Consider the following 27,071-nt stretch of genomic DNA (forward strand, 5'->3'; position numbering starts at 1 on the left):
GTTTCTTTTGCTGTGCAGAGAATTTTTTTAGTTTGATGTAGTACACTTGTTTATTTTTGCTTTTGTTGCCTGAACTTTTGGTGTCATATCAAAAAAGTCATTGCTGAGGCCAGTTGATGTCAAGGAGCTTTTTCCCTATGTTTTCTTCTAGGAGTTTTACAGTTTCAGGTCTTATATTTAAATTTTTAATCTATTTTGAGGTGATTTTTGTGTATGGTATAAGAAAAGGGTTCAATTTCATTCTTTTGCATGTGGATATCTAGTTCCCTAAGCACCATTTATTGAAGAGACTATCCTTTCTCAGTGTGTATTCTTGGTGCCTTTGTTGAAAATTAGTTGACCATATTTGCTTGGGTTTATTTCTGGGTTCTCTATTCTATTCTGTTGGCCTACATGTCTGTTTATGCATGTACCATACTATTTTGATTACTACATCTTTGTAGTATAGTGAGAAATCAGGAAGTGTGATACCTCCAACTCTGTTCTTCTTTCTCAACATTGCTTTGGCTATTTGGTGTCTTTTGTGAATATGAATTTTAGGGTTGTTTTTTCTATTTCTGTGAAAAATGCCATTGGAATTTTGATAGGGACTGACTGAATTGAATCTGTATATTGCTTGGAGTAGTGTGGACAATTTAACAATATTAATTATTCCAATCCATGAACATTGGATGTCTTTTCACATGTTTGCATGTCTTACAATTTCTTTCATCAACGTTTTATATTTTTCAGCGTACAGATATTTCACTTTGTTGCTCAGATTTATTCCTAAGTATTTTACTCTTTTTTGATGCTATTGTGAATGAGGTTGTTTTCTTAATTTCTTTTTTGTTGTTGCTGGTGTCACTGAATTTCTTTTAATTTTAACAGATAATGCAGAACGGAATTTTCAAATGGGACTCTTTGTACCTCCATTTTAGGTGAGGTCCCAAAGGCTAAGAATGATATTACAGGGCAAGTCATCCTCACTTCTAAAGTAGAGTTTTAGACCACCTATTAAGGACATGTGAAGATAGAGTAGAATGGGTTCATCAGTTCTGGTCCATCATCCACCTCAAGGCTATGTAAGGGGATGAAAGCAGCCCTGGTGAGGATTTCTTTGGAGAGAGTTGGGGTGCTGTGAGTCAAGTCCCTTTTCATGGAGGAGGGAAAGAAGAATATGCTCCCTTAGCTTAGTCCAAGTGAAGTGTGGGTTCAAGAGACCACTCAGAGCTCTTGACCTGCATGTCCTGGAGTTTGGGACAAAGGGGACTAGTGCCCTACTCAGGCTAAAGAGGCTACACTGGGAGCCTATGCTTAAGTAGCAGTGCTAAATGGGAGTAGAGAAGAGAGATATGGCCATACTGGGGAAAAGGAGCACTTCCCCAAACAGGAGACCAAGGTACATGTTTTCCCAGACAAAATAGAATGCCACAAAAAGAAATCTCACCCAGGAAAAAATACTAAGAGGACTAAAAAGCTCCCAAGCTGACAAACCCCCAGAAGCTAACAGGCAGGGAGGGGAGGAACGCAGAAGACCGAAAGAGAAGCATGGCCCATCAAGGGGACAGCATCCACAGGTCAGTCACAGATTTCTGAAATCTGCCCAAGTGCCCCCATGAGGTCAAGATGGCAATTTTAATTTTCCCCAGCCTTAGGGCACCTAAGTCAGATTACGGTCAGCCTGACAAGGAAGGTCTTTCCTTACCTACCCCTCCTCTTTTTTCCCCATTTCATTATCTCCAAAGAGAGAGTCAAGCCAACAACTAGGAGTGGAGAACAGGATGGAGCCAGGAAATCTCAAAGACATCTCCCATGTCTGTCCCTTACCCACCCCCCCAGACATAAAAGACACAACCTCACATCCCAGGCTTCCACAGCTGAGGTAGACCCACACTTGGTGGGAAGGAGGGAGAAAAGTTCTGAACTGAATTAACTTTTGCAAATTTTGACATTACATTGACAAGCTTTTTAAATTATTGACACAAATCTGTTCTTGTGGCTGAAAGGGACCAGATAATATTTATTATATGAAAATCACCAAAAAAGCCAAGGAAAAGAATTACCTAAAATTTCTTTCAGAGGCTAGGTAGAAATTCAACAGAGCTCATTTGGACAGGAAATGATGGGGCAAAAGAAAATTATTTTTTTCTAATCTACCCAGTTCAGTTTATTTATTCAACTAAAAGCAGAGGTAAAATTTATTTGTAAGTTCACGCTGCTGCTGTCATAGTGATCGAGTTCATCAAGCTCAGTTGTCTAAGACTTTGCCTATTCTTATGTAAAATTAAACATGAAAATTTAACTTATTTTCTCAAATAGTAATATTTTCACTTGACCTTCCATTCTATTGACATAGCATTTATTGACATAACTACCCAGTCTCCTTGACAAGTGTGTAATTGTACTCCAGTAATTCACCTGCAGCACAAAGAGGCTTTAAACCTACAATGGCACTGACTGGAAAACTGCACTTAAAAGAATATAGGTCAGCAAATACATCTAAACACATCCAAGTCAGCCTCATCAACCCCCAATGTCAGGATAAGGTGGATATTGATCCTCAGGTCAACATAAAGGAGATGTGTGGTGTGAAATCTTAATTTCTACATACAACTGTTTTCCCATGGGAGGCAGATAGTTTGGGGAACATGTGCTCACTGAAGGACTAAAGGCAATGTGTATTGCTGGATTACTGGTCCAGAAAGGATCTGCAAGACTCCTTTGGGGGAAGATGACAGTAGGCAGGACAGAGCTCATCACACATCATGTGATGTGTTCACAGACACTCAATAACTAGGAAATGAACTGAATAGGATGTCCAATAGCTTTTCCCCAGACGTACCTCACCCAAAAGGGGGAAAACTGAATAAACACATACCCAAGGTAAATCAGTCATCAAGGAGGCTACTCTTGACTTATGGGTGACAGGAACGGAAAAATTGAGAAATTCTTTAACAACCTGTAAAGTGCGTCCCAGGTGAATGGTGGTGAGAAAGATGTAATGTCCAGAATTTCCTAGGATTCAAGGGAGAGCACTGGAGTTTTGTATGGATTCTGTACATATCTCTGGGCAATAAGAATTATAGTATAATGATGTTGAGAGGAAAAGGGGTAACGAATGGAGGAGGGTCTTTTTCTCCAATTTATTTCCAACTGAGGAAATGTCAGCCCCACTTCTGGAGGCAGAATTTCTCAGAAAGCACTGGTCCAGAGAGGGAAAGATTAATATAGACATAGCTGTCATACTGACCTTTTCATAGCAGCAATACCAGCTTCACACTAGAAGGGATTTATTCAATGTCTAACGACATTTATTGAGCACCCATCATGTACTCTCAGAGGCAGTAAGACTCGGGCTTTGCAGCTGACTGTTTAGGTTGTTTCACTTTCTGCACGACTTTGGGCAAGTTAATTAACCTCTTTGTGCTTCAGTATCTTCATCTGTAAAATGGGGATAAAGACAGTACTTTTACCATTGTGTTTTGGGGAGGGTTAAAGGAGATAATACATTTACTAGTTTAGTATAGTGCCGGGCACATCAGAGGTACTCAAATATTAACAAACATTGTTAACATTATTGCTTAGTACTATAATACAATCATGGCATTTGGTAAAAATTTTTAGGTAATTACTAGAAAAATAAAACCTGGAAAGCCCTTGTGTGATAGTTTTATAAAAATATTTTATTTATTCCCCCACGTTTAGGCAGACAACCCTGCTGAGGTTTCTGTCACACACAGAACTCTCAATTTCTACATATGCCCATTCTAGTTCAGACCATTATCACTTTAAACCTATATCATCTGGTCGTCATCATTGGGTCTTCTGTCTTACTTACATTTTTTATATACTCAAAAAGCCATAGTGGATGTTTTTTGATGTTCAGATCGCAGTTCGAATCCATAGCCTATTAACCTAAGCGCACCTCCACCTGGTTCCACCTCACCTAAGCAACTTGCAGCCCCCTTCCCAACAAGCATTGTCAGCACTCATCCTGCTTGTCTTCCTAGGTCCTGCATGCATTTTATTTTATGTCTTTGCTCAAGACCATTATGTGAAGATCTGTCTCTCATCTTTCTTCTATTTGAGTCTGTATTTCTTTCCAGACCCCCTGCGCAACTTTCCTGATTCTACTCTCCATGTCCCCAGAACTCATTTACTTTTCTTAATTTTCGGTGCTTGGATACATATGATAAAGGCAGAAATGATCAGACAGCAACCGAGGTGTCCTGACCCTTGAAGACAGGTATGGCAGGACCAGAGAAGGTGTCAGAAGTTGCTATCACAAACAAATCACATAGGCTTCTCATTGCCTTGCAGAGTCTCTCTGGGACCCCCCTTCTTCACTTTAGAATATCCAGATCTACAACTGATCTAATCTGCTTCCCCTGTATTTGTGTTGGACTAATCTCATCTAATTCCAGGTTGATCTCCCACCCATTTCTGACATGCCTTCTCATAAATTAGTAGTTCCATTGCATCCCCTGTGGAACTACTTCCTTCAGTCTGTACCCTTCCTCTCTGATCCCCCCACTCGCCAAGGATCAGGTGTGCTCACCTGGAGAGCTGGCCAATGGTTAGAATCAGACTGGATATGGTATTTCACTCAAAGCTTCCAGGAGTAGAAAGATCAAGACTGTAAGGATTACCTAACTCTTTAGAGAGGGCTTAATATCAAAAGTAAATGCCATCAGGTCCAAGAGTTGTACACAAAAATAGGAGGCAAAGCCAAAATGTCTGTGGCACGGTGGCCAGTGAAATGGGAGGCTAGGCAAGCGGGTCTGGCTAGATTGTAAACTCTGTGTAGCAGGGGGCCTGCCTGTCTCATTCATTACTGTATCCCAGCGCCTCAAAAATTCCTGGCTCGTTGTCAACACTCCGTGTTTGTTGAATGAAGAAGGTCTTGGATGACTGCTACAGTCGGGGCTGGCGTTTCTGAGGCTATGCTCTCTGAGGTTTCTGAGGTTCTGCTCTCTGAGGCCACGTAGTCTAGAGGCAATTCATGGCCAGTGCGTTAGAAGGCATAGGGCTCTGCTCAGGGCAATGGAAGGTTGGAGTTACGCCAGTACTGTCTCATCCTAGATTCGTCTGGGGTCTCTATGGCTCCATGCAGGCTTGTCTCATCTCACCACTTAGCTTGTCAGCCTCCTGTCTTTTCCTAGGACAGGCTGCGAATGCAGCTGGCACTCAGAAAACACCAGTTAGTTCAGGTTGAATTGAGCTGGGCTTCCCTGGGTAACTCTTGCAGTTGGCTGTGAGTTATAAGGTTCCATTGTTTCCATTACTTTCTACATTTGTTTCAAGAATATCCTTTCATTGAGGAAAAAAAGAATACGAATTGGATGTTTGCAGCAAGATCTGTAGCTTAAAAATTATGACTGAATTATATAGTTCACTACATCTTAGAATTTAGAACAAAACCATAGCCTTTTGAAGTTGGTTTCCATGACATGTTCCACCTCATTTCCTTTCTTAAAAGAACACAAGGGCGAATCCTACCAGCTTCTGAGACAGCCAGTCATCATGTGATTTCACAATTACCCTCCAGATTGCCAAGATGAAATTTAGATTTTTCAGTTGTAATTCAGTGTTATTCTAAGCAAATAAGTTTCACTTAGATATAAGCAGCCATTGATTTAACATGTTTTTTTTTGACATATAAAAATCAGACTGAAAAGTATTCCAAACATTATCTTGTTACTATCTTGACAGAGGTCCAGATTTTGTAAAGGGAGAAATAGCTAGTCTTATTATACCTGAGCCTGGAACTAAAACAGGGTTTCTCAACCTCAGCACTACTGACGTTTTGGACCTGATAATTCTTTGTCCTGTCTTATGTTGTAGCATCCTCAGCCTCCGCGTAACAGATGCTAGGAGCACCGTCCCTTCCCCCATTTTGGCAACCAAAAATGTCCCCAGACACTGCACATGTCCCTGGGAGGGGGGCGGAGGCAAAATCACCCTGGTGAGAACCATTGATCTAAAACAGTCCTGAGGTCCAGTGTAATGGGGCCTTATTTTTAAGGAGGTCTTTTGATTCTCCAGAAATTTCCAAACTGTATCACCTTAGTATGATAGCATATCAGGTAGCATTTTTTCTGCTTTTAAACAAATATGTTTATTTGACTGTGCTCTTTCAACCTCTCTAATACTAGTGCTATATTAGATTGTAGACTCCTTAAGGATAACAAATGTCCTTTCCTTTTTCTTGAACTTCTTCACAGAAATAAGAATGGTGTTTGAACTGATGGAACAATTTAGTATATGTCAACTAACCCCACAGAAAACTGAGCTAGAAGAAATTCATTTGTGCTTTCAATTAGCAGAATGGATATGCTATGACAGCATGATTCTTTTTTCTCTTTTGTTCACTGTTGTATTTCTAGCACCTAGAAGAGTACCTGGTACATAGGAAGGGCTCAATAAACATTTGGTGAATGAATTATGTCACTTCCCTTCTAAAAAAATGTTTAATGAGGTCCCTCCCATCTCTTAAGGTATAACATTTAGAATCCTTAGACTGCGTCTGAAGGCTGTCTTTATTCTGTAGTTTCCAATCTTCATCCCTGTTTCTCTGCTACACAATCCCACTCCTCTGACCTGAACTTACTTACTAAAATTTTCTCAAATCCCCATGAATATCTTCACCAATGCACAACTGCTCATTTTGTTCTCTTTGTTTAAATGTTTTTTCAAGCTCTTAATAGTCAAATAAATACAATACATACTTCAAGGGTCAGCTTATTTCATCTCTCTTTGTAACACTTCCTGACTCCACGAACTCATAGGCACCTTTCCATACTCAAAGCTTAAGACTTCTTGGTCCGTATCTCTCCATGAGCATTTTAATTCTATAAAACATTGCACCTTTCACCTTTCACCTTACTATTTGGGCTTATTTTCATATGTGCGTGTCAGCTCTCTCCAAGTACAAGGCAACTTTTTGAAGGCAGAAACAAATTATCATCTTTTTTTGACACCATGGAGTCTATTAAATGATATCTACATAGTGAAGGAACATTATTCTCGTTTATTCTTTTTCATTCATTTATTCAACTAATATTTTTGCATGCCTACTCTGTGCTAGGCATGTGTGAGGAAGCAAAATAAATATGGTCCCTGTCCTCATGAAGTGTTTAGACCATTTGGAGAAAACATGGCATCTAATGTATTGAGAACTAGATTTATAGTCAGAAGACTTTGGTGTGTATACTAACTTTGCCACTTATTAGTCATGTGGTCATTTAAGCTCTCAGCATATCAGTGTCCCCATCTGGAAAATTGAAATGGTAATGCTTACTCTGTCTACCTCTCATAATAAAGAATATCAAACCACATTGAATTTTAGGTGCAAACGTCTTCTAAGTGATAGGATGTGGTTGTTTTAATTTGTCCACAAATTCTTTGACACTTTTTCCTTCAAGAAGTGGAGCCCAGTTCTCCGCCTCTTGAGTATAAGCTGGACTTAGTGACTTGCTTTTAACAGATAGAATATAGCAAAAGTAATGGTGTGCAATTTTGCAGACTGGGTCATAAAAAGGCAGGGTGGTTTTGTCTTGTGACTCTATTCCTTGAATTACTTGTTCTGGGGGAAGACAGCTGCCATATTGTGAGTAGCCCTATAGAGAGGCCCATGTGGTGAGGAGCTGAGACTTCCTGCCAACGTGTTCAAGCTTGGAAGCAGAGCCCTCAGCTCCAGTCAAGCCTTCAGATGACAGGAGCCCAAACCAACAGCTTGACTACAACCTCATGAAAGAACCTGAGCCAACCACTCAGCTAAGCTGCTCCTGTCTCATGTGAAACCACGTGAGACAATATATGTGTTATAAGTAGTTAACTTTTGTTTGGGTAATTTGTTATACAGCAATGGATAGCTAATACATAGAGTACTAACGAGACTTAAGGTATTAATGTTGAATATGCTAATATTTGTTGAATGAAGAATATCATAATTTACTATGGTTTATTGCTGAATGATGAGTTAAAAGTGGAAGAAAAAGAAGCATAAAAAAAGGAAAATTACAAAGCCTTAAGAACTAGGAAACAATCAGGTGGATGTAAAACTTCTGTTGGGTGATTTGCAGGCATTTCTCATCCTGCCACATGCTTCATTTTCTGAGAAATATCAACCTGTGACAGTGGCTGCAGGCTATGCTAAAGGCTACAGGCTAAAGGAATTGTTCATTCCTACTGACTGCTTTGTCTTATTCCATTTTCAGTTCTCATTTTGAGCTAAAATTGGTAGTTGAATTAAATAAGAAATAAAAAGCATACTTCGACTCTATGTAGAACATCCTTTTCTGTGTTAGAGAAAGTCACCTTGGTTCTTTGTTAAACAAAAAGGCCATAGATATGGAAATTTATGATTTGTTTGCATCAATGCCAACTTCTGAAAGTCACTGCTATCCCTTTGCCACAGTAACACTGACCCAGCCTGAACTCCATTATTAATAATGCCACTAGGAGGCTGAATTCAAGTCCACACCAGTCAACTTTGTCAAAATTAATATGAACCAGAACAACTTTAAATTTAAAACTATCTACCCACCTCTGGTCCACCAGATCCCCATTTACAACCAATTTCTTAAACACCCTACTGAGAACATAGTTGTGGAGGAGGACTGTCAATTTATTAACTTATTTAATAATAAATACAGAACTTAAATTTCTCATTGAAGATTTATTGACCCTTATTTTGCCAGGTCTTCAAGTGAAGGACTTTGGAAACTGTGCTAATTCATTTAATCCATGAGAATAGTACTTAACATATTTACCTGAAACGCCATAGACAAGAACAGGGCATGAATCATACAAATTTTCTGAAAATTTTTTCTTTATCAACCTACTGAGTTAAAGGATTAATAGCTCATGGGAAGTAAAACAGTATGAAAACATCCTTACTTGTAGGAGATATGCTGTTGGCTGGAGAAGGCTGGGTGCCAACGGTAGATTCTGTAGCATCAAGCAGAGAATCTGTTGGAGGGTTCACTGAGCCTGGAAGGATTAAATAGACATGGGTAATGAACAAAATATTGTGATAGGAAGATAAAGTATTAACTTAGTTCCCCCCAAACCTTTACTTATTCATCTAACAAATTATTATTGATTAAAAACCATCATTATTGCCCTGCTATGGGCAAGGCAGTAGAATTTAATGGTGGATGACAAAGACATGGAGCTTTCTTTAAAGAGCACACAGCCTAGAAAATAGATAGGTAGCCAGGCACTGTGTTTAGTGCTGTGACAGCAGAAGAGCAGGGTGCCACAAGAATGCTAAGGAGGGGCACCAACCAGCACTGAGAGGTCAGGGAAAGCTTCCTGGAGAAAGAGACATTTAACCAAGACCTGGTAAAACAATTACAGCAGCTAATGTTTTGAGGTATTTGAAAAGTAACCATACAGTTTACATATCCATAAACCCACAAAATTTTTTTTATTACTAAGAGTAGAAACAATGATACAGCTCTCCAATGGGACACAAAATCAATAAACCTAAGACTGATGGTATTATTGTGCTCTTTCTAAAATTTCTATTTTTTCATAAAACTTTTATTTGGCTACAGCTTTTCTCTCTCTGTGTGTGGGGGGTGTCTGGGATGAAAGAGAGGCTGAAATACGTTGTTTTACTTATCACATACATTCACGTCATTTCCTTAAAGTCTCCGTTATTGTACTGTAAAATAATCCTATTAGCATTTTAAAACAATTTACAAATGTAAGAAGGACCTATTGACTTTAGGAATATGTGGATTAAATATAATTAAATGATTTCCAGGCTAGGGGATTTTGTGATTTTTCTAGATATCATGGCATTGGGTACAGTATCACACATCTGATGAGCTGTATCAGTTATTTGGACATTTAATTAGAAATTATACTATTGTTTCTATTCTTTACTTTACTTTAAGGAATAAGTATATACAATTTAAGTTATGTCACTTGATAGCACATAGCACATTGGGAGGAATTTGTTTTTGTGAACTTAATTCCTCTATGTTTTATTCTCACTGGTAGTTTGTTATTGCTGTTGGCTATAGGTAGTGCTCACAGCTGGCTGTGACTTGCTATTATAAATGATCCCTTGCTATTAATCTCTGAGGAGGTTGGGGGGTAGTTATATGGAGAGTATGTGAATAGGTCAGCAGAATGACTATTCTCTTCCCCTTATGCCATCTGGGACAAGTTTGAACTCTTCAGCATGACACACAAATCTGATCACGATTTAATCCCGCATTACTCCTATCTTCATTTCCTGATGCTGACTATTACCTTTTACATCTCTTTAAAATCACACCCTCAGGACTTCCCTGGTGGCGCAGTGGATACGAATCCGTCTGCCAATGCAGGGGACATGGGTTCGAGCCCTGGGCCGGGAAGATCCCACATGTCGTGGAGCAACTAAGCCCATGCGCCACAACTACTGAGCCTGCGCTCTAGAGCCCACGAGCCACAACTACTGAGCCCGTGAGCCACAATTACTGAGCCTGCATGCCACAACTACTTAAGCCTGTGTGCCTAGAGCCCGTGCTCTGCAACAAGAGAAGCCACTGCAATGAGAAGTCTGTGCACCACAATGAAGAGTAGCCCCCCTGCTCACTGCAACTAGAGAAAGCCTGCACACAGCAACAAAGACCCAACGCAGCCAAAAATAAATAAATACATTTAAAAAATAACACACCCTCAATCCAACAGGTAATATTTCAATCCAATTTACCAAACACAATGTTCTCCATGACTTCTTGATCTTTGTGCTTACTGTTTCCTAATACTTTCCCATCCCAAACTTCCTACTATGTACCTCTCAGACTTGAAGAATCCTAGGGATCTTTGCGATGCACTCATAGCTCTTAATGTTTGCCCTAGAAAAGGCCTCATTACTTCATCACTATACCTCTCAAGAGAAGTAATTGTTTTGTTTCTCACTGTATTTCCGGTTCCTGGCAAATGCAAGTGCATGAATTGAATGTGTACAGATTTCTTCTTAACATTCAAAGAACAAAGATCAACTTTAAGTACATATGTGACTGCTGGTGCATCATAAGCATCATCTTCCAAAGTAGCAACCTTAATGAGATGGAATGGACCTGGAAAAATAATGCCTAGGTGTTTTCCTCTGCAGATTGATTAGAATAGAGGTTGGCAGACTATGGCTAGGTGAAATCCCACTCACTGCCTACGTTTGTAAGTAAAGTTTTATTGAAACACAGCCATGCCCATTTGTTTACGTATTGTCTACGGCTGCTTTTGTACTACAATGGCAGAGCTGAATAATTGTGGTAGAGACCATATGGTCCACAAAGCATAAAAATACTCACTATCTGGCAGATTAAAAACAGAAAATGTTTGCCAACTCCTAGAACAGAAGTTGTTGATAGGTTATGCTCAATCCTAGATTTCCAAAACGGGAAAGAAGCATTTAGTTTTCATTTGTTGAATATTTCTATTTTAAGATATTATTTTGCCATGTTTCATCACCAAATATCTTTGTAAACTAAGCGGTTCTTGGTACATACAACCTCAGAGTGCATTAGGATGTTATTATTGCAAGATTTGCATTTTGAGATGAATCCTTTGCTCTGTGACAAAAGTGATGCACAGCTTCACTGAGGCCATAAAGAGTCCTTTTAGTTTCAGACTGGCCTATAAAGTAGAAACTCTGTCTTGGTCAAAACAAAACTAAAGGGGTATAAAAAAGGAGTGACTAAAACCTAACAGGGAAAAATTATTTCCCAAAACTCAAATGCAGAATTTAGCAGAAACACGTCAGCCAGTTTTCAGACCATTACATTTACCATAATGTTGTAAGGGGCTGGGCTACTGAGTACTCCATCCGTTCACAAGTGTGTCCATTCTGCACAGGCTTGGCAGGGCTCTCAGGACCACCTTCATGGGCAGCAGTGGCCACATGTCTGTCCCACAAGGGCAGCTGGGTCAATTCTAGAGCTTTCTCAGAGCTTGAATCAGCCATTAGCTGGTCCACCCAGCGATGAACTGAGCCCCACGGTTTGCTAGGTCCTTGCTTCTCAAAATGTGGTCCATAGCATCTCTTAGGATCTTGTTAGAAATGCAGGATCTCAGGCCCTGCCCCTCCCAACTCCTCAACTTACTGAATCAGAATCTGCTTTTTAACAAGAACTTTAGGTGATCTGTATGTATAGTAAAGTCCTTTATTGATACTCTCAGTATTCCCAGGATCAGTCATGGGTATGAGGGAAATCATAAAACCAGAAGTATTTTTCTGGCATACGTCACCTTAATATTCAGTGGTCCTCTCATCCCACTATCAAACTATCCCTTTTTAATCCTCTCTCCACATCCCAAAACACACATACACACTCTCACACACACACTGAACCACTCATCAACCCTTAACTCTCTTTGTATCCCAAAGGTCTTGATCTCGACAGTTACAGTTGGAAAGCTATTTAATCAACAAGACAGGCAGAATATTACCCACCCCAGGAGGTATCTGCACTCAACTCTTTTTTTTCTTTTTATAAATTTATTTTATTTATTTTATTTTTGGCTGCGTTGGGTCTTCGTTGCTGCGCACGAGCTTTCTCTAGTTGTGGCGAGCGGGGGCTACTCTTCTTTGTGGGCACAGGCTTCTCATTGTGGTGGCTTCTCTTGTTGCAGAGCATAGGCTCTAGGTGCGTGGGCTCCAGAGCGCAGGCTCAGTAGTTGTGGTGCATGGGCTTAGTTGCCCTGCGGCATGTGGGATCTTCCAGGACCGGGGCTCGAACCCATGTCCCCTGCATTGGCAGGTGGATTCTTAACCGCTGCGTCACCAGGAAGCCCCTGCACTCAACTCTTGAACTGAAAAAAAGCAAACTATTCACTCTACCCCCTAAAAAACAAACCAACTCTTTGTATATGCCAAAACATTGACTCCTCCACGCTACAATATTAGACATTCTGACAGACTAGGTCGGCATGATAGAATATTTTTAGAAAGAGCCTTTTTTAAAGTTACTACTGAATCATGACAATTCTTCAGGCCCTGGTACTCGAATAGCTGCCTGACGAGCCACCTTCACCTTGACCCCGTCCCCTTTCTAAGTTTTCTAGAATAAGAATCACTGAGCACTTGAATGTCCCGAGAGACAGCGGGGTAGGTAGGGAAAGGAGCACCTCAGAGGGCTGTTACCTTGCAGCCTTCCAACATTGTTACTCTTTTCTGGGAAAAAAAGAGAGCAAAATCTCTTCCCCTTCTCTCCCTAAATCTCCTTTTTGTTCTGTAATAGCCTTAGAATTTCTCTACTTTAGCACTAAGAGACAGATTTTTCTCCTGCATTTTCATGTCAATATCTGTCCCACAAGGCAATGACTCTTGCACAAGGCATCAGAACTTTACTCCAGAGTTTATAAAGCCTCCAGCAGTACTACTGCAGGCAGAAAGCATGTTTGGAAGTAAATGTTTAAGAACTTATAACAAATAGGAAAATAGGACATGGCAATGATACTGTTTTGCAGAGCCTCAACTGTATCTTCTAAATCATTCAAAAGATAAATGTCAGAATATGAGCAGAATATAAGCTATAATTTTGGGAAACTGAACTGTTTAAGATTTATTGTCTTTAATATTTGATCGTAAAGGATAAAGACTCATTTGACAATTTAAAATTGCCTAAAATTATACTAGATCAGGGCTGTCCTGTAAAATTGAAATTATGGTGTGCTTTGAGTATCAGAATCAGTGCTCTACCTTCTTACCTTAAAAAATATTCACTACTTTCTGATCTTAAAACCAAACACAGTTCAAGAGAATGAGAAGGCAAGCCTGGAAGAAAATATTGGCAAAAGATATATCTGATAAAGAACTGTTATCAAAATATACAAAGAATTCTTAAAACTTAACAATAAGGAAACAAACAACCTGATTTAAAAATGGGCCAGATGGACTTCCCTGGTGGCACAGTGGTTAAGAGTCCGCCTGCCAATGCAGGAGACACGGGTTCGAGCCCTGGTCCAGGAAGATCCCACATGCCACAGTGCAACTAAGCCCGTGCGCCACAACTACTGAGCCTGCGCTCTAGAGCCCAGGAGCCAGAGTTACCGAGTCCGTGTGCCACAATTACTGAAGCCCGCACACCTAGAGCCCGTGCTCCACAACAAGAGAAGCCACCACAATGAGAAGCCTGCACGCTGCAACGAAGAGTAGCCCCCACACTCTGCAACTTAGAGAAAGCCTGTGCACAGCAACGAAGACCCAACGCAGCCAAAAATAAATAAATTTTTTTTAAAGTTTAAAAAAAATTAAAATGGGCCAGAGACAGATATCTCACCAAAGAAAATATAAAGTTGGCAAATAAGCATATAAAAACATGCTCCACATCATATGTCATCAGAGAACACAAACTGAAACAACAATGAAATACTGCTACACCTATTAGAATGGCTGAAATCCAGAATATTGACAGTACAAAATGCTGGCAAGGATGTGGAGGAATAGGAATTCTCATTCATTGCTGGTGGGAATTCAAAATGGTACAGCCACTTTGGAAAACAGTTTGTTGGTTTCTTCTAAATCTAAACATACTCTTACCATACAATCTAGCAACTGTGCTCCTTGGTATTTACTCAAAGGAGCTGAAAATGCATGCCCCACAAAAACCTGCATATGAATGTTTATAGAAGCTTTATTTTTAATTGTCAAAACTTGGAAGCAAACAAGATGTCCTTCTGTAGATGAATGGATACATAAACTGTGGTATATGCATTCAGTGGAATATTATTCAGTGCTAAAAAATAAATCTATCAAGCCATGAAAAGACACGGAGGAACCTTAAATGCATATTACTAAGTGAAAGAAGTCAATTTCAGGACAGTGAAATTTTAGGGCTGTATGACCTAACCTAACCATAATGATGAGTACATCATTTGCCTAAATCTGTAGAATGTACAACACCAAGAGGAAACCCTAAAGTAAACTGAGGACTTTGGGTGATTGCTATGTGTCAATGTAGCTTCACCAGTGGTGACAAATGCACCATTCTGGTGAGTGATGTTGATAATGAGGGAGAGGATGCATGTGTGGGGAGAGGGTATATGAGAAATCTCTGTACCTTCCTCTTAATTTTGCTGTGAATCTAAAACTGCTCTAAAAAATAAAGTCTTGAAACAATAACAAAAAAAACAAGAACCAGTCTTAACATCATAAAATATTGTTTTTTCAAAAGTGGCTCTGTCTATGATGGGAATAGGATTCTCCTTAGTAATTTGAGGTTAACTGTTTTTTAGCTCATGTCCTTAGATTCTGCCAAAGCTACTGGTAAATCTATGTGAGAACCAGTTACCTTTACACTGTTCCAAGACTGCAGCCCTAACCTTGTACAGTCTTCTGGAAAGGAGGTGCACTTATTTCTGAGGGAATTAGGCCAAGTTGAGTATGGATGTTTCATGACCATTTCTGAATGATGAACTCAAAATTCACAGAATGATGTGAACGCGCGCGGCTGCAGGCTTGCAGGGATGACGCCACTGTCCTCATGTCTGAATGGCACCTGTTTCTGCACAACAGGGACGGGTTTACACAGCAACATACCCCATCCAAAGCTCGCAGGAACCAACTAACAGCATTGCTAACAGGGCTGGGAAGGACCCAATATGCAGACTGTAGCCTTGAAACAAAGGGAAACTCTTTTCCTCATCAATTATTCTGGTTTTTATAAGTATGTTATAGACTACAATATCTCTGAAAATAGGAAGGTGGTAAAAGATGTTAATGGTTCTGCAGAGTCATAATAATTACTTGCAAATCTGTTTAAGTTTTATAGGTATTACTTTACTGTTACATACGCATATTTGACAGTTGTCATTATGCAATTCTATTTTCTATAGACAATCTGTTGTCACTGTATTTGTTGAGGTATTTGTTCACATCTTTTATGTAGTAAATCTTTATTGTTTGATCTGGTTCAGAGTAATGAATATGCTGGTTAATCTAATGTTGTAATAAGTAGAACGATCCCACATATCAATTTTCAATTCATAAAAACCCTCCGTGTCAGATTTTGTGCTTCAAATCTAGGGATACTAAAACTGTTATAACAGCAGAGGTTGGCATAACATTGTAAATCAACTATACTTCAATAAAAAGAAAATAAAATCATTATATCTCATACATGGCTTATCCATTCCTAAGTATTAGAATTATATATCCTATACATAAATGAATGTTTTTATAGACTCTGAAGTAATTTTAGGGTTTTAAAACTCTCTTGATCATCAATATATTAGTGTTAATTTTCATTATATTGTAGATTAACAAAAATGCTAGTTGAGTTATTATTAATGGAATTTGAATTAAAAAATTGCTGTATTCACCAGAAATTCTTAGAAACAGGAATCAGCTATTTTTTATTTGAAGAAATTCCTTTCAGTAGAGTTCCTTTAGTCAAAAAATGTCCCCTACTTTGAAATCTAATAATTTTGAGCTGTGTAGAGAGAGTTTTCAGAGATTAAAGTATCATGGAAATAATCAGTATTCTATTTGTTTCAGTTAGAAATGTTCTGAACTTACGGCAGTCTTGGCCACCCCTTGTTGATCTCATTAAATAGACAACTCACCCAAGGAAAATGTGATCTTTTCGGATGAGCTATTCCACACTTTGTTTCCAGGGACTGGAGACAGAGCCATACACCAGATGGTCAGGTTGTTTGATTGGGCTGGTTTATTATCATACACACTTGTCAAAACAGACTTCAGTTCCCAAAATCCTCCTTTGTCTTTTCTCTTTTCATTAGTAACGTGTATTTCTACAAGGCAGATAAGAACAAGGTTAGTCGCCAACGTTTTCCGTATGAGTCATACAATGATGCCAAGGCATGGCTAAAGTCAGTGTGGTTCATGGTGATACAGAATCTAAAGTGGTCAAACCACAGCTTCTTTGCAGTGAGCGTTTGTCCGGCAGGCCTGGAATTAACCTGAACTCTTTTGTTCAAGCTCCTGCATGGCATCGATCCATGGTCAAGGTATGAAATATATTGATTAAAAGTGCTGCTTTATTTGTAACCATGGGTCTAGTGGGTCTAGGGACAAGTTATCCCAGCTCATCAGCATTGCTTATTGATAACAGTGAGATTGATGATTTGCCCCTTGCCTAGGCGAGAACCTGGGAGGACTTTTCTGTCGAGTGTCAGTAGTAGCAGGAATATGCCTAAGTGACCGGGAAAATGTAAAACAACCTCAGCTGAGACTCCATTTTGGGCTCCCCACTTTGAGTGCTGTAAATGTGTACATGGGAGGCATAACCTTACTTTAAGACTATTGCTGCTAGATTATATCCTTTTCCTGAATTAAGCTGTAGACTTATAACACTGTCATTTTGGGTCCTGCAAGTCTTCTTTAGAAATATTAACTGCCACTGTTAGTACCACCTCCAAATAGCATACATGGTAGAAGGAAATGAATGTAAAACTCTCCATCCCTGTAGGCCAGAACTTTCTCTCACAGCTTCTTGACATTGAGGGTTCTAAATGCCAGTTCTGAAGTTATCACTTGCCAAAGTAATAACTAAATGCAGCTGTGCGCTGGTAAAATTCTGGCCATACCTCCTGGCCTCAAGGTTGGAAGGGTAATGGGCACATCAAATCACAGCTTATTTAACAGAACATATCTATAATGACCCTTAAAAGATATTTGCAGGATTGCATCCTGTCATTATTGTGGGTGAATTGTTTTTAAAGTGATCTAATAACAAAACCAGTTAATAGTCTCAAAATGAATCAAGTGGATCAATACAATCATTCATCAACGTAAACTTAAAATTTTATCAGTTAAAGATCATAATGCAGCAAGAGCTATGTGACTCAGTTACTGTTGAAAATATACTGAGCTCTGAGGAAAAATGACTCAGGAGAAAGGAGAAGGGCTGCTGTGCCAGGCAGGAGACAGCTGGGATTGTTCTGGCAGAGGCTGCCATGTTTACCACCTATGAGAACATGGCTTTGTATGTTCTCACCTGAGCTTGTCTTGATGTGTGTCCTGCTCCAGGAACTTTTAATCCTCTTGGTAAACATGTTCCTTGTCATGGAGCCAAGTCCTTTATGTACACTTCCTCCAAATCTCCTCACCCCCACCCCACCCAGATCCTTGCAAGCAAAAGTAGAAATTATTTGTTTATTGGTTTAAAGTAGTGATGCTAAGTTCACTGAACTAAATGAAATGATTAATTCATGTATGTTGAATTAAACTTGTTTGCACTCATATAAAAGATTTGCATTTACTAACAGTTAGATACAATGTTAGTGTTTATATACGAATTGACCAAGTCAATATATTTCTTATATTCTGGGAAATGTTACCTCCCAACCCCTTGGAGGAGCTAGATGAGGTACGAGAAAATGGCATTTGGTAGTAGGCAAGATGATGTTTTTCTTGGAATGAGAATTGCTCTTAAATGCCAAGATCAACTGGGGCAGTGGCAACTTCTGTTGTTCTTTGTTTTCTTTCTTTGCCAAACCCGCTTCTATTGACTGATTTCCTTACCTTCTCTTTCACCTTGAGGGAAGCTTCTCTCTATAAACCATGTGAGATTTGCTGTGGGAAATACATTCCTCAGTGAGCAGGTAAATATTCTCTGGAGGGGGTTAAAGGCAGAATACAGAAAGAATTATTTGCCAGTTCAGAAGAAACTGAATTGGTACCCCTTACATCTCCACCAAGCCTCAAACAAGGCAAATTGGCACAAAATTATTTTCTCCACTTTTAACAAGGCAGTGTTTACCTTTAAGAGGTTTAATGAGTGAACTATAAACAGGCAATCTCCTATAGAGATGTTATAAATTAATGGTTAGAATTTAAGGTCAATTTAAGAAGAATCTAGGACTATACTAACGTTGCAAGTCTGGATTCTGGAAAAGGAAAATTACATCCCTACACAGGCAGAATAAAACTGTATAAATGGAAACCAAAGAATAGAAAGAAGAAGCTGTAACAGGCAGCGGCCAGAGAAGAATATTCTGTTAGACTGAAAGCTAAAAGAGAGCCAGACTTTTGTTGCTTTCGTTCCCCAAATAATGTAAAGTACTATTTGTAGCAACAATTACAGGAACCATTTAATATAAACATCTCACTTTTGACTTGTAAAGAGTTTTCCTAATTAATTTTTTATTTTATCATCTAAACAATCCTATAGGCTAGATAGGACCCACCTTATTATTGCCATTTGACAGATGGGGAAATCAAGGCACAGAATCACAGAATGGTTAAAAGGAGTAGCATGTAGTTGATGGCACAATTGGAGGAGTTACCTTAATCCCAGTCCAAGACATTTTCTGGTAAAACACATTGTATTGAAATAAGAAAGAAGTAGAAGAAGAGGTAGCTTTTGTTACCAAACCCAGGAGCTTAGAAGAGGGTTAGTTATGTTTTATTTCCAACACTGTGTTTGTTCTTTGTAAGATGGTAGTTTTTTCAAGAGCCTGGTGAAAATATCCGATAAGACTTATCGGATCTTCATTATTTTATCTGAGACGCTGCAAAATTATAATCCCATTTTTAGTTACTTGTTTTCTCATCCAGAGATATGTTGTGTTTTACATATGACCAGCCCTAGTTCTTAGTTCTCAAATATTTTTCATTGATGAACATGAATATTGATGAATATGCTAGTTAACTAGTAAAGAACAATTAACTATATTTAATGCTTGGTGTGCCAATTTCCCCACAGGATAGTGATGCCCAAAGAGTCTGGTCTTGAGCAGAACTGAGAAATCAAACCTCAGGATACTAAGTCCCATCTTTCTGGTGAGATCCCACTAAGGAGCAGTTGAACATCCCTCAGAACATCACATCATGGCAAAAACCCCAAGGAAATCATGAGACTTTCAGAGGAGGTCATCTGTTGTATCCAAAATGGTAGTAGCAAACACTGCAGCCCCAGCTTTCCTACCCATTCAGCACTTGCCAGTGGGATGCAGGCACGTGACAGGAATGCAGCCCCATGAAATTATGTCTCTTTCTGTCCTAAAAGTAAAACCAGGTCCCCTGAAATACATTCTTATTAAGTAAAGGAAAGAGAATTCAGTTTATTTAATCCAGTAAAGTGCCAAAGATTGATATTTATCTCCAGGTCGTCCATGTAAGGGTTATAGGAAAAAAATGTTTTTTAGAAGTTGTAAAGGTTTGTATTGATGCCCATACCTTTAACCCCTCTCATGATTCATTTTCTCCGTGCTCATTCAACCCATCAAAAGATGAGGATATGGTCATATCAGGAACAAGTAGGGGTTCCATTATTTCATAAAGGCAACTGGCTCACTGAAGAAATTTCTTGTCAACTTAATAAAAATATCAAAAAGATTTAACTCTTGTAGATTCTCTGAATTCAGATTTCATGGAATGATTCAGATTTCATATATTCTATACCAGCTCCAGACAGTGTTCCAAGATTTTGTTTAGGGATATGGTTCTTGTCCCAAAACTCCTTTAGTCTCCAAAATTGAAAAGCTAAACTAGTTCAAATTGAAGTCGAACATATAATGAAATGTCAAGCACATATGGTTTTGCTGAGAAAGCAGAGCTGTATTTCCAAACAATTAAGAAGAAAAACATGTTAAATTTGGAAAAAAAAGAAGTAAATATGAACAAGAGTTTACGTACACATACATATAAGCACGCACACGCACGCACGCACACACACCTTACTCTGCTGAGAAGTCAAAATCATTGACTCACTCAGTGTGTCTGTTGCATTCATGAAACAAGCAAATTATTGGTTTCTCCAGCACATTATTCTAAGTACATATGGAATAAGTGAACAGTAGCACAAAGAATTCTGCAGTAAGTGCCAAAAAGTATTTGGAGAGTTCTGTGGGAGTACAGAGAAGGATGAAATCTGGGAATAACTTAGAGGGCACAATTGTATTTTGTGGACAGGCAAGAGTTCGGCCTGGATCCTACAGGTGAAAAGTAGTGGGGAATTCACAAAGATGGGCAGATGGAACGGTTCATGGGCTTGGGAGTGAGGTGGGGATGTGTCCTGGAAGGAGAGGTTGGAGCAGGATAAAATTGATGAGTCAGGAAAAATGAATCCAAATCTGGCTGTAAGACTGATCATTCCCTTATTTCCACAGATGAAATACTGAAATGGTGACCATTTGTAAATCCCATATTCAGTTTGCTTAAGTTTGGACAGAACCTTTTCCAAAGGACTTTTCACAGAATCAGTTTGAAAATAGCTGTTTAGTCTAGAAAGAGAAAACCTAAAAAAAGAAAAAAAAAAAAAAAAGAGTTTCCCTATTTGTTTACCAACTCTTCATTTCTATTTGGGGTCTCTCCATGCCCCACACATTTATTTTTCACTTGAAATTTTACTTTCAGTCTCTACATGTTTTCTACTCTACCATTTCTATATTTTCTTCTATAACTCAAAATTTTTTTCTCCCATGGACACCTTCTTTAAAATGTGCCTGTCTCCTCTTGGTAGGTTTTCCTTCCTAATATACCTATCTATCTATCTATCTTTCTGAAATACATATTTTTTGCTTAAGTTGCTTATCCCTTTATTTCATTCCATTTGAGAGTAGAAGCCAACATATTTCAGCTTTTCCAATTCTAGTTACATAATATAATAAAAAGCAACCCCAAATTTGCTATATTTCTCTAAATTGGGGGGGGAGTCCTTTCACTTAATCTTCCCCTTCCTGCAAGTTCTCTGGCTTTTCTACTGACTGTATTTACAACATCAATAGTTTCCAACCAAAAATGGAGACTCATGGTCTGACAATTGGACAAAATATTTAAAACCACAGATGTCTTTGAGGCATGTGGTTTCTCTGCCCATACGTCACCCATTCCCCCTCTTAAATCTCCTTCTTTGCTTGACAGGCCAGATGATCTAGTCTTCTGGAAACAGAACTTGTAGGTGCTTGACTTACTGTTTTACTACATGATATTTGCCAGGGACAACTTTCTTCAGTGGTGGAGGGGGGCGGAGAAAAGTTTTGCATTTATTGCAGAAAAACCCTATAGGCAGGGACACACCCACTTGGAAACCAGGCTTCCCTGGAAGTGGGAGGGAACAGGAACTGGAGGTGCCCTCCTCCCAGGGATAGGAGTCAGCTAACAGCCTTCCAAGGCGGCAGAAGTGCTCACCCTGCACCGGAGCCATCAGAGACCAGTCCAGAGCCTTGCTCACCTATAAGTACCCACTTGCGGCTGGGAGGTGCTTCCTGACTGTTCAAGGTTGCAAAGCTTGACGAACAGGCTCTGCATCACTTAAGAAATGACCCAAGAAAGGAGAGAGAAGTCAGGCTGTTTTTAACACGTACTATAATTTTCCCTTGGTTTATTTATTCTTAAAATGAGGTACATCTCAAAAGAAGCCAAACATCTGGAGTAAGCTGCTGTCAGGAAGTTCTCATCAGCTGTTGGCTTTGCAGGCGATGGTGCCTGGGAAGGTGGAGCATGGTGAGTTGCTTGCCCAGGACACCGAGGCACGACCAGGTCTGTGGAGGTTCCCTCCACCTCTCTCTCCTTCGGGCGTGCCAGCTCCTCCCGCTGAGAACAGCTAAGCCTGCTGTGTGGAGTTCCTAGAATCCCAGCCCCAGAGGGACCTCCCTAGGGACAAGCTAACCTCACACTGAGGACTTTATTTCCCAGACCCTGGCAGACTTTGTAGCCTCCGGACAGCCTGTTGCATCCGTTCTGAGGAAACGCGAGTCTCCAGACATCAGCATCTGTCTATGCGCGCTTCTACCCACGCTGAGGGAGACCCAGTGAGGCCCCAGCCCTGGGGCTCCTGAACAGCCTGAACCCCGAGGCTGCTCCTCCTGCTTCCAGAAGGCATTGGATCGATCTCCAGGAGCGCAGCAACAGCGGAAGCAGCCAGGAGGAGAATCAAGAGAAAAACCTAAAATTTTCAATATTCAAAAACACCTGTGTTGCTGGTTGATGTAGAGAACACTGAGATCACTAAAGAGCTTTGTATTTGTTGCACGAATTTGTTTTGTCTTCTGGGCCAGCCAAGGAGGGATCAGTATGTATCCAGGTCATGGAGGGAATGTACAGGAGGGCCTCCGAGGCCATTCTGCTTGGCTCTGACTCACCCCTACTCTCCAGTGAAGCAGAAAGAAGGAAACATCACACCACCCAGGTGTGGCCAGCCTTTGACCATTACTGCAAATCCCCAAGAGTCACCACAGTCCCTTCCCAGGTACACTTTTAGCTTTAGAGACTTTTGGAAAGGAAAGCTGTAAAGAAGAGACAGGATGAGGCGGGAAGAGGAGGAAGAGGAGGGAACCAGGATAAAGGCAAAAGGGTACTTAGAAGTGAAGGAGGAGGAGGAGATCAGTGAGACGGGAGAACCGGTTGGCCCTTTTGGGGGTGCCATGCCCACCCCGATGCCCCACCACAGGGGGACTTGGTTTTCCGAGGCCTGGGAGTAGCTCCACCTGGCCCCTGCCGGTGCTGGACACCAGCCCAACCCATACGCCACCTGCCGCCTGTGTGGCGGGCAGGTGGGCCGTGGCCCTGGGGTTAACGTGGGCACCACAGCCCTGTGGACGCATCTGAAAAGCATGCACAGAGAGGAGCTGGAGAAGAGTGGCTATGGTCAGGCTGGGCAGTGCCAGGCTTCAAGGGCCACAGCTCCCCACAGGCATTGGGGGCAACTGGGCCAGGATCCTGGAGCAGGCCAGCCAAAGAGAAAAGGAGGTACTTAGGAGGGAGAGGGCAGTGGAAAGGAGAGAGCGAGCCCTGGATGAGGTGGAAAGGGCCATCCTGGAGATGAGGCGGAAGGTGATGGCTGAGAAGAAGGCCTGCCAGAGGGAGGAAGACCAGCCCGCAGTAGTTCATCCCTTCCATTTTGTTTAAACGGGGCTTGGGGGATTCTATCCTGAAAACACTGACTTTAGACCCATAGCAGAGAAGGCCATTTTAGTTCCAGCTCTAATATATAGTGAAGTGGCTTAGTGGGATTTTGTCTTTAAGAGAAAGAGAGCATAGTATGGGTTAATCTCAGCAGGTCTGAATTGGCCAAATGCTTGTCTATAAGGTTCCTTAGAGGTGTATTCACCAAAACTTTAAAGTATACTAACTAAAGAGAAATGTCAGTTTGCCACCATGGGTCTGTGGGTTATTTGGGGGCAGAATGTACCAGCCTGTCAGCACTGATGAGTGAAAATAATGCGATTTATGCCTAGCACTTGGTTTTGGTGGAACTGAAGGTTTTGATGGTTGAGGCTGGTTGGGTGGCTGGAATATGCCTATGTGACCAGCTCACTCTTGAGACCCCACCATGAACAGAGATTAGGCTTCCTGGGAGAGAGGTGTTTGCACACATGCTGGTGTCGAATTGAGAACTGGATACAAAGCTTGTTCTGTGGGACCCAGCAGTGGAAGGACAAAGAAACCAGAGCCTGAGATCTCCAGACCCTTCTGATGCATATCCTTCTCCCATTATTGCCGTGCTTATATTAAAGCTGTTTCATCAATATAGCCTGTCTGAATCCTGTCTTTCTCACAATCTAACACATAAGTAACTAATGCATAATTAGCACAGAGAAAATTAAAGACTTTTCAACTCACTTAATTAAACATTAAGAATAGAGGATATACATTAAAGCATAATTTGATTTCATTTTAAGCTCTGTTAAAGGAGGAGTATATGAGGAAGAGATGAAAGAACCTCAAAAAGAAAAAGAAAAAGGTGGAGAGATTGGGGTATATTAGGAGAAATAAAGAACAGAGGAAGAAAATCGAAAAAGAAACAGGGATAGAGAAGAAATGTGAAGATAAGAGAGACAGTTCCGAGGGAGGGAGTTGCAAGAGGGAAGAGATATGGGAACATATGTATATGTATAACTGATTCACTTTGTTATAAAGCAGAAACTAACACACCATTGTAAAGCAATTATACTTCAACAAAGATGTTTAAAAAAAAAAAAAAAAAGAGAGACAGTTCCCTAGAGAAAATTCACCATGGAAAGGTAGGAGACCCTGACTGTCTGAGAGAGTGAAGGACAGAGAACACGTTCTTAGCTTCTGAGGTCAATTTTAATGAGTTAAGCAGCTTTTGTTTTGTCCCCGAATACCACAAAGACCACTCATTCACTTGAGCAGTAGGTTTCAGATTATATTCCTCTTTAAGGTACTAACTGCATGCCAACGCCTTGTTCTCCGATTTTTAAAGAGCCGTTCATCTTTAAATATTTAGAGATGCTTTGAGAAAAGGGATCCAGCAGTCCATATGGAGAGGAAAATTCCCTGGGCTGCTGAGGATATGCTTAAAATATTAACTCAGGAGTAGAATAAAATCAAACTAGAAACTACTCTGGCCTTTGTGCTGGAGCTGACTTGTTTCGGATGATTCCTGTAGAACCTATTATTTATTTATTTTTAAAACTGCGTTGGGAGTGGGGAAGAGGGCATGGTGGGGGGCGGGGAAGACAAGAGGAGACAAAGCCAGCATTTCATCTTGTAGACAGCCATGTCCCTAAAGCAGACAAAATCCTGGTATAATAATGGTGTCTTGCCTCGTTCGGTCCCCACCTATGTGGCTCCTTTTTACTGCTGTTCTTAGACATGTCAGCAGCTCTAACAGTCAGATCTGAATTCCCTGTGAGCTGTTTGTGAAAAGACACAAGTCCAAACGCCAGGCTTGTGAAAAACCCAGGCTGCATTGCAGTCCTGTAATCCCCTTTTTTCTAGAAACCTGCCTGATATTAAAGCTTTCACCTCCCTTATGGTTTCCCCCCAGGGGTGTGGTGCCCCTTTTAGGACCCTTTCCATCTGTGGTGAAAGCTCAGGGGCTCAGGGGCTCACCGCTGCAAATGATGATGGCGGCTGGGAGTCACACGGCTGCAGATTTGGACGCAGAGTCTTAATGTGCCACAAAAGATGCTATGAGGGGAAAAAAAAAGGCTGCGATATCTAATCTTAAACACACACACACAACACACACATGCATACACACACAGGAAATGGAGCTTAAGAAGGTCAAGGAATCCACAAAAACTCAGGCTTTGCAAAACCAAAATTAAATAAACAGAAACAATCAAATTCTGTAAATAGCTACTGGAGCTTTCCTGCTAAACTCTGATGTTTTGCTTTCAGATTACAGTGTCTTTTTTCCATGGGTCTTATTATTTTAACCTCTCTTCCTTTTTAGGCATTTTAATCCCACCTGCTTTTGTTTCCTACGTTTCACAAGAGGTAGCTTTGTTTTTTGTTTGTTTTTTTACTTTTTTTCCTAAATTTTGTAAAACATAATAGAGAGTGACAAGGACAGGACCCATGGAGATGATTGAGTAAAAGCACAGGCAGGAAAAAGAGATACATGTGGCTCATGGAAAGACTGCCCTGTTGAGTAAACTAGAGTTTTCGTGTATCTCTCCTGTGCTTTCTTTTGCTGCATCATCAGAGTAAGGTATAGAGGGCCAGGGGCTGCAGCCGAGGGACTCTTCGGCCCAGCATCTTTTGCTCTAGAGCAAAAAGCTGCTACATGGGGGGCGCTGAAGTTTATGTTAAAGACTCTTTCTTTCCACGGAGCTGTGGAGGTGAGGCTGTGTGCCATGCTGGAGCCCTGACAAAGCTGAGCCCTTGGAAACACGCAAGAACACGACATCCATAGGGGTGACACTCTCCGTGGACATCCCTAGCATGTCTAAGCCTGAAAGGCATCATTGATAGAATAATTTGGGGGCTTTTCTATTCTACAGGAAAGCTAAATTAACCATAAGCTTTGTAATTTTAACCAGTACCACTGGAAGACACAGTTCACAGCTGACCAAACCCCTACTGTTCTAACACTTAGGGCTGCTGGTGCAGTGAACATGTAGCACCTAGTAAGCATCAATACATGCATGTTGACTTGGTTAATTTTTAACAGATGAAGGGAGGAGGGTAGGAAATTACCATTACTGAGCACTAATGGTTGCCAGATAGTAGATACTTTGCATACAGGTCTCTCATTTGGTCCTTATGTCACCATTGTGAGGTTGGGATCTTGTCCCTGTTCATTGATGAGGAATCTAATCTACTCTAATCTAATCTGGTCCAAGGCCCAGAGTTAATAGTGAAGGAGGAGAATTCAGACCCAGGTTTATCAGATTCCACAACCTATCTTGTTGTGTTTTTTCATTAA

General features: G+C 40.5%; 2 protein-coding genes across 2 annotated transcripts in view; one reads left to right on the forward strand and one right to left on the reverse strand.

Moving 5' to 3' along the window:
- CD96 (CD96 molecule) overlaps positions 1 to 27,071 on the reverse strand; it is a gene marked incomplete at its 3' end in the record, with an annotated part of 108,809 nt that overhangs the window by 45,033 nt on the left and 36,705 nt on the right. Inside the window, 3 exon segments of the mRNA XM_082460983.1 lie at positions 8,884 to 8,976; positions 16,552 to 16,740; positions 18,473 to 18,563. Of these exon segments, the coding sequence (XP_082317109.1) occupies positions 8,884 to 8,976; positions 16,552 to 16,740; positions 18,473 to 18,563 (373 nt within the window).
- On the forward strand, positions 21,441 to 24,593 carry ZBED2 (zinc finger BED-type containing 2). The gene is given in 3 exon segments (XM_082460232.1): positions 21,441 to 23,370; positions 23,374 to 23,552; positions 23,554 to 24,593. Coding segments are annotated over 3 exon segments (600 nt in total). The 5' UTR covers positions 21,441 to 23,196; the 3' UTR covers positions 23,801 to 24,593.

Source organism: Balaenoptera physalus (assembly GCF_965194825.1).
Source record: "Balaenoptera physalus genome assembly, chromosome: 4".
Taxonomy (NCBI): domain Eukaryota; kingdom Metazoa; phylum Chordata; class Mammalia; order Artiodactyla; family Balaenopteridae; genus Balaenoptera; species Balaenoptera physalus.